At 45.5% G+C, this 7,500-nt stretch overlaps 1 protein-coding gene across 2 annotated transcripts in view; it reads left to right on the top strand.

The window, feature by feature from the left end:
- carmil2 (capping protein regulator and myosin 1 linker 2) overlaps positions 1 to 7,500 on the top strand; it is a 60,848-nt gene that overhangs the window by 6,147 nt on the left and 47,201 nt on the right. For both annotated transcript variants that reach the window (XM_078257945.1, XM_078257944.1), the window contains 6 exons: positions 786 to 883; positions 4,271 to 4,341; positions 4,433 to 4,506; positions 4,590 to 4,665; positions 5,284 to 5,372; positions 6,217 to 6,311. In XM_078257945.1, the coding sequence (XP_078114071.1) occupies positions 786 to 883; positions 4,271 to 4,341; positions 4,433 to 4,506; positions 4,590 to 4,665; positions 5,284 to 5,372; positions 6,217 to 6,311 (503 nt within the window). The remainder of the gene's footprint in view (positions 1 to 785; positions 884 to 4,270; positions 4,342 to 4,432; positions 4,507 to 4,589; positions 4,666 to 5,283; positions 5,373 to 6,216; positions 6,312 to 7,500) is intronic.

Below are 7,500 nucleotides of genomic sequence, written 5' to 3'. Positions count from 1 at the left end.
TTAATCCACATTCACATCCCCACTACCATATGCACTTTAAGATGGTTTCTTTTTGACTAATTGCTAATTTTACTCCCTTTTTCAAACTGATCTCACTTGTTATCTGTGTTAAATGCAGCGGTAATATGTTCCAATTTGATATCACCCTACATTACAGTTTTCTTTATGGCATTAGTTTTAGGTAAAGGTAGTGTGAGGCGTCCCATAAAGGCATGTCTAGTGTTGGGATAGTGCCCGTCTATCTATGAAGATAAATATGGTTCAAATGCGATAGTTTGTAGACTTGACACGATGTGAGATCTGAACTCGGATGTTAAAATTTGCACTTGTAATCACTGAGTTGTGGTTGTGATAGAAAATGGACCAGAGTAAAAATGTTGCATTACAAGTTTGCAGCTGTCATTATGTTCAAGTAAATATCAATCTACACATTTGTGAATATTTCTTCTGTGACTTCACATTGAGAAAACAGGTGTGTGAATATTGTCTACGAGTGCAAATTTTAACATACAAGTTCAGATTTTATTTTCTGCAAGTTCACATCAAGTCTACAAGCTCTCACATTTTGCAGCATATTTATCTTCATAATCATCCGGTCCAAGTTTCAGCTGGTCCAATATTCTGTATATGACCAAATACCAAATAATTAGCAAATGTTAGCATGCCACAATGCTAAGGTAAGTTGGTGAACATGGTAAACGTTATACTGCTAAACTTTAGCATGATAGCACTGTCATGGAACGCATGCCAACATGTTTCTTGTCCTTATCTTATCTAATCTTCAGAAAGCTGCTAAAGACGATTCCTCCGGATCTCCGGCTGAGACTCCGCACATTGATTGATGTGATCGAAGAGCAGCTGAGTAGTCAGCCCGCCTCCTGTGGTATGTGCAGGGTTCAAAATCCACTCAATAGATTACCATAGATTGTTTTTTTTTGGCTGGTGAGTGAAGCAAATCTACCAGCCAATTACATATTTGCCAGCCTTTGGCTGGTGGTTGGTGCTTATTTTGTACCCTGGGTATGTGCTCTTCATTTTACACTTTACGATCACATGTCATACTCACATAAAGCCGAAGGAGACTTTGTCAGCTTCCCATCACCTGTTTAACTTTCAAATACATTAGCTATTTATCCAGTTGAAGTATTGTAAGTATCGGGTCGCGGGGGTAGCAGCTCCAGCAGGGGACCCCAAACTTCTCTTTCCCGAGCCACATTAACCAGCTCCGGATCCCGAGGCGTTCCCAGGCCAGGTTGGAGATATAATCCCTCCACCTAGTCCTGGGTCTTCCCCGAGGTCTCCTCCCAGCTGGACGTGCCTGGAACACCTCCCTAGGGAGGCGCCCAGGGGGCATCCTTACCAGATGCCCGAACCACCTCAACTGGCTCCTTTCGACGCGAAGGAGCAGCGGCTCTACTCCGAGCTCCTCACGGATGACTGAGCTTCTCACCCTATCTCTAAGGGAGACGCCAGCTACCCTCCTGAGGAAACCCATTTCGGCCGCTTGTACCCTGGATCTTGTTCTTTCAGTCATGACCCAGCCTTCATGACCATAGGTGAGGGTAGGAACAAAAACTGACCGGTAGATTGAGAGCTTTGCCTTCTGGCTCAGCTCTCTTTTCGGTGCGATAAATTGAATGTAATACCGCACCCGCTGTGCAGATTCTCCGACCAATCTCCCGCTCCATTGTCCCCTCACTCGCGAACAAGACCCCAAGGTACTTGAACTCCTTCACTTGGGGTAAGGACTCATTCCCTACCTGGAGAAGGCACTCCATCGGTTTCCTGCTGAGAACCATGGCCTCCGATTTAGAGGTGCTGATCCTCATCCCAGCCACTTCACACTCGGCTGCGAACCGATCCAGTGAGTGCTGAAGGTCACAGGCCGATGATGCCATCAGGACCACATCATCTGCAAAAAGCAGCGATGAGATCCCCAGCCCACCGAACTGCAACCCCTCTCCATCCCGACTACGCCTCGATATCCTGTCCATAAATACTACAAACAGGATTGGTGACAAAGCGCAGCCCTGGCGGAGGCCAACTCTCACCTGAAACGAGTCCGACTTACTGCCAAGAACCCGGACACAGCTCTCGCTTTGGTCGTACAGAGGATTGGATGGCCCTGAGAAGGGACCCTCTCACCCTGTACTCCCGCAGCACCTCCCACAGTATCTCCCGAGGCACCCGGTCATATGCCTTCTCCAGATCCACAAAACACATGTAGACCGGTTGGGCATACTCCCAGAGTAAAGATCTGGTCCGTTGTTCCACGACCAGGACGGAATCCGCATTGTTCCTCTTCAACCTGAGGTTCGACTATCGACAGAACCCTCCTTTCCAGCACCTTGGAGTAGACTTTACCGGGGAGGCTGAGAAGTGTGATACCCCTGTAATTGGCACACACCCTCTGGTCCCCCTTTTTAAAAAGGGGAACCACCACCCTGGTCTGCCACTCCTTAGGCACCGTCCCAGACTTCCACGCAATGTTTAAGAGGCGTGTCAACCAAGACAACCCCTCCACACCCAGAGCTTTAAGCATTTCTGGACGGATCTCATCAATTCCTGGGGCTTTGCCACTGTGGAGTTGTTTAACTACCTCAGCAACTTCCACCAGGGAAATTGACAACAATCCCCCATCATCCTCCAGCTCTGCCTCTACCATAGAGGGCGTATTAGTTGGATTTAGGAGTTACTCAAAGTGCTCCTTCCACCGCCCTATTACCTCCTCAGTTGAGGTCAACAGCGTCCCATCCTTACTGTACACAGCTTGGATGGTTCTCCGCTTCCCCCTCCTGAGGTGGCGAACGGTTTTCCAGAAGCACCTTGGTGCCGACCGAAAGTCCTTCTCCATGTCTTCTCCGAACTTCTCCCACACCCGCTGCTTTGCCTCTTTCACGGCAGAGGCTGCAGCCCTTCGGGCCCTTCGGTACCTTGCAACTGCCTCCGGAGTCCTCTGGGATAACATATCCCGGAAAGACTCCTTCTTCAGTCGGACGGCTTCCCTGACCACCGGTGTCCACCACGGTGTTCGTGGGCTACCGCCCCTTGAGGCACCTAAGACCCCAGCCTCCACAGGGATGCACGAAAAGCTCTGCCGGAGGTGTGAGTTGAAAGTCTGTCGGACAGGGGCCTCCTCCAGACGTTCCCAATTTACCGGCACTACCCGTTTGGGCTTACCAGGTCTGTCCAGAGTCTTCCCCCACCCCCTGACCCAACTCACCACCAGATGGTGATCGGTTGACAGCTCCGCCCCTCTCTTCACCCGAGTGTCCAAAACATACGGCCTCAGATCAGATGAAACGATTATAAAATTGATCATTGACCTTTGGCCTAGGGTGCTCTGGTACCAAGTACACTTATGAGCATCCCTATGTTCGAACATGGTTTTGTTCGTTATAGACAATCCATGACTAGCACAGAAGTCCAACAACAAACAACCACTCTGGTTTAGATCAGGGAGGCCGTTCCTCCCAATCACGCCTCTCCATGTGTCTCCATCATTGCCCACGTGCACGTTGAAGTCCCCCAGCAGAACTATGGAGTCCCCCACTGGAGCCCCATGCAGGACTCCACTCAAGGTCTCCAAGAAGGCCGAATACTCTGAACTCTTGTTTGGTGCATATGCACAAACAACAGTCAGTTTACCCCCCCACAACCCGCAGGCATAGGGAGGCGACCCTCTCGTCCACTGGGTTAAACTCCAACGTAGCGGCGCTCAGCCGGGGGCTTGTGAGTATGGGATGGAGAGATAGGTGCCACGTAGCTTTTTCGGGCTATGCCCGGCCGGGCTCCGTGGCAAACCCGGCCACCAGACGCTCGCTGACGAGCCCTCCATCTGGGCCTGGCTCCAGACGGGGGCCCCGGGCTTCCTCCGGGCAGGGTCACTCCATCTCTTCCTCGGTCACTCATAGGGTTTTTTGGGGTTTTTTTGTGGTTATCTCCACGTCACATCTCAGTATTCTTGGACAATTATGTACAATAATTACTTGGTGCAATGTGCAATGGTATTATTTACTGCTGCTACTTATACTCACACTGTAGTTATTTATATTTGTACTGTATTTATGTTGACACTGCACTACAATAGAATTTGTACAATCCATTTGTAACAATCTTTTTTTTAACCAATCTTACTTCTAACCTAATCTCACTTACTTCTACTTTTTTATTTATTTCTTAAATTGTAAAAAGTAACACACAGGGAAAAAATAAAACCACAACAAAAAACCCACAACCATGACAGATAGTGCTTGGATGTGTTCCTCAGGAGGATTCTCTGATACCTATGCTGCTCTGTGTGATTTCAACGAGATGCCATTCCGAGAGGAGATTCAGTGGGTAAGTCAAGACTGTACTGCAACATATGATACTTTAATAAGCCACCAAGGTGTACCAAACTTTACAGTGACCTATTCAACTGTTTTGGCAGGATGTTGACAACATCTACTGCATCAACAACTGGAGGGAGTTCAACCTGCAGGACTTCAGCCATTTAGACAGCAGGTGAGAAACAGTCCAGTGTTGTTTGATCCAGTCTTAACTTACCTCTGTTACATACTGTTTAAATTCCTCTCCTCTGTTCTCAGGGACTTGGCGTTAGCAGTAGCAGCTCTGTCTTTCAACCAGTGGTTTACCAAGATCTACTGCAAAGAACTCAAACTGGTAAACTCTCTTATTGATTTTCTTCTGCTGTTAAAGAGTTGTGAAAGGGTTGAATCCAGGCTTTTCAAAAGATAGTCCACACAAGATAGTCAACACTAACAAAAAAAGTACAAGAGGCGCCTCAAATGCAGAGAGAATCCATTTATACTGCAACCAAAAGGTGACACAATGTGAAAACCTGCTGAAAGGAGAGTAGGTGGCACACACACATGATGAACTCTTGGTGGATCTGTGATTATACAGCTGCCTACTCTCCATCTTACAAACCTTTTCCTAATTGAGGCAATTTCCTCCTCTCCAGTCTGGCCATTAAAGGGTAAATGTTGGTATTTTTCAACCATGCATTGATGTCTAAGTCACTAATGTGAACATAATATGAAATTCGGCCAGTATTGAGCATGAACGCTGTAACCGACAGGTGCGAACCAGGCTGCAATGTAACCCTAAAGGGCAACTGTGCATCGTCAATCTACTAAAAGTACTGTTTTTGCCGCTGACAGGCTTAGATTGTTATTTTAAGTGTATAAGTGTACTGAACAGTTTCCACTTATTGTGTGGAATCATCACAATGAAAATTTGGTAATACCAGAAATCTGTTTTGTGTCTTTGTCCCTTCAGTCAGTAGACATCCAGCAGCAGCTGACCTTCCTGCTGTCCAGATCTCCCAGTCTGGAGGAGCTCTCACTGGAGGCCAGTGGACTCAAACTGTGAGTCTGATTGGGATCTGTTTGGGATGTTTATTATTGCAATTATGATTGGTGCAGACCTACAGCCACTTCCTACCGAAGATGGCTTCTCAGTGTTTCATACCATCTGAAGGTCCTCAGATCTCTGCAGGGTAAATCCAGACAGCTAGCTAGACTATCTGTCCAATCTGAGTTTTCTGTTGCACGACTAAAACTACTTTTGAACGTACACATTCCACCAAAAAAAGTTCCTTCCTGAGACTATTTTGCAGATGCTGAATGCTGTGTGGACTAGCCAGACCTTCCTCCGCAGCACTGTGGAGGAAGGTCTGGCAATGCGAGACTAACAACAACATATATGGTGCTGCTGTTCACATTGTGCCACTCTACAGTGAGATTTCCTGAAAAAGCCTCTTTCCATTTGTTAAGCCATTGTTGTCATGTTTTACTGTGATTGGCTCAGAGACCAGTGATGTGAGTGAGAGTGTATTTATTTGATTTATGATTTATGTATCACCACACACTTTGGTCTATGTTCCACTTCAGCCGACCCGTTTGCTATCAAGGTGTTGATCCCGGTACCTTCAGCAATGTGCACGTGTTGCAAGATTCCCGCTGGAGAGGATGCAATCTCTACAGCTTCTGGTTTTGCCATTTCAAACTAAATCCATTGCTGTTTTTGGGCTGTTGTTTTCAGTCAGCTGGTGATTTAAATGTCAGATGGACCAAGAGACACTGAACCGTTTGTTATAACTCGAGAAAGATTAAAACTACATTTTCCACATATAAATCTAAGCAGGTTGTTTCTAACTTAAAGTCTTGTTTACAGGGATGATTGAGAAGTAACCTTGTTATTCTGTTGCAGGGACTTTGCAATCAAAATGGCAGCTGCCCTGCGGGAGCACCCCTCCTCTGCCCTACAATCCATCAACCTGTCAGGCAATCCAATCGAAGACAAAGGTGGGCTTTTTATACGGTATATTATATCTGAGTGGTAGGCTATAAGCACAGTATTAGAATGGAGCAGTTGTTAAGCCATGTTTCAGGTGTTTGGCTTCCTGTGGGAAGTTTGGCTAGTGAAATGCGTTATTTAGCTGGAATCTAAATATGCAATCTTTTTTTTTTTTGATTATCATTTTTTTCTTGCCTTTATTAGACAGTATAGCTGAAGATTGACAGGTTGGAGTCAAACCCTGGCCGCTGCGATAAGGACTTAGCCTTAGTATTTGGGGCGCATGCTACTACAACACAAAACTGTGTTTAAATGCTTTAAGCAATTATTTAATAAATGAGAAACCTTCAACATAACACACAGTAAAAGATAGTCAGATTACGGAGCCCCTAAGGGGACATGAGCAAAAACAAACTAAAGTTTAGTTTCATGTGCTCACGTGAAACTTTCATGTGCGCACGCAAAACCTTTTCATGAAAGTTTCACGTGAGCACGTGAAACTAAACTTTTAGCCGTATATTGATGGGCCTGGGCCTGGGCCATACTGGAGACAGTGACAGCTAGAGAAATGACTACAGTACAGCAGTTAGTTGCACTATATTTTAATCTAGGTCTTCATTATAAGGACATTGCTGTTTTGCTTGCAAGTCGTCCCCATTATAATGTTTCGATTGTTCCGGAGCAAGGGATACAGAGATTTGGATCGGGCAATTACTTTTATTTATGAACAGTTACAAACATCTGGCCAACTCCACGGATATATGTGGATGTACACAAAATGCAAGGAGAATGGATTAAACATAAGGAAAGAGGATGTTCGATTAATTCTACCAGAAAACGGGTGTTGAACGGGACATTCTAAAACGCTTAACGTAAAAAAGCTTAACGCGGTTTAATGTACCTAAACAATGATCAATGATTACCAAATTTCTCTCTCATATTGCTCCTCACAACCACTGAAAACTGTCAAAAAATCGAACCAAAAGTCCAATTATTATGGACGTTATCTGACATTAAGCGTTTCTGCTTCATTAAAGCCTATTGTAAGGAAAAAGCTTAACGTGGTTTAATGTACCTAAACAACGATCAATGATCCCCAAATTAATCTCTCATATTGCTCCTCATAACCACTGAACACTGTCAAAAAATCTAACCCAAAGTTCAATTATTATGGACGTTATCTGACATTAAGCGTTT

The sequence above is a fragment of the Sander vitreus genome, chromosome 8 (genome assembly GCF_031162955.1).
Source record: "Sander vitreus isolate 19-12246 chromosome 8, sanVit1, whole genome shotgun sequence".
Taxonomy (NCBI): domain Eukaryota; kingdom Metazoa; phylum Chordata; class Actinopteri; order Perciformes; family Percidae; genus Sander; species Sander vitreus.
Note: the sequence above shows the minus strand (reverse complement) of the source record. Positions and strands in the feature narration are given on the sequence as shown.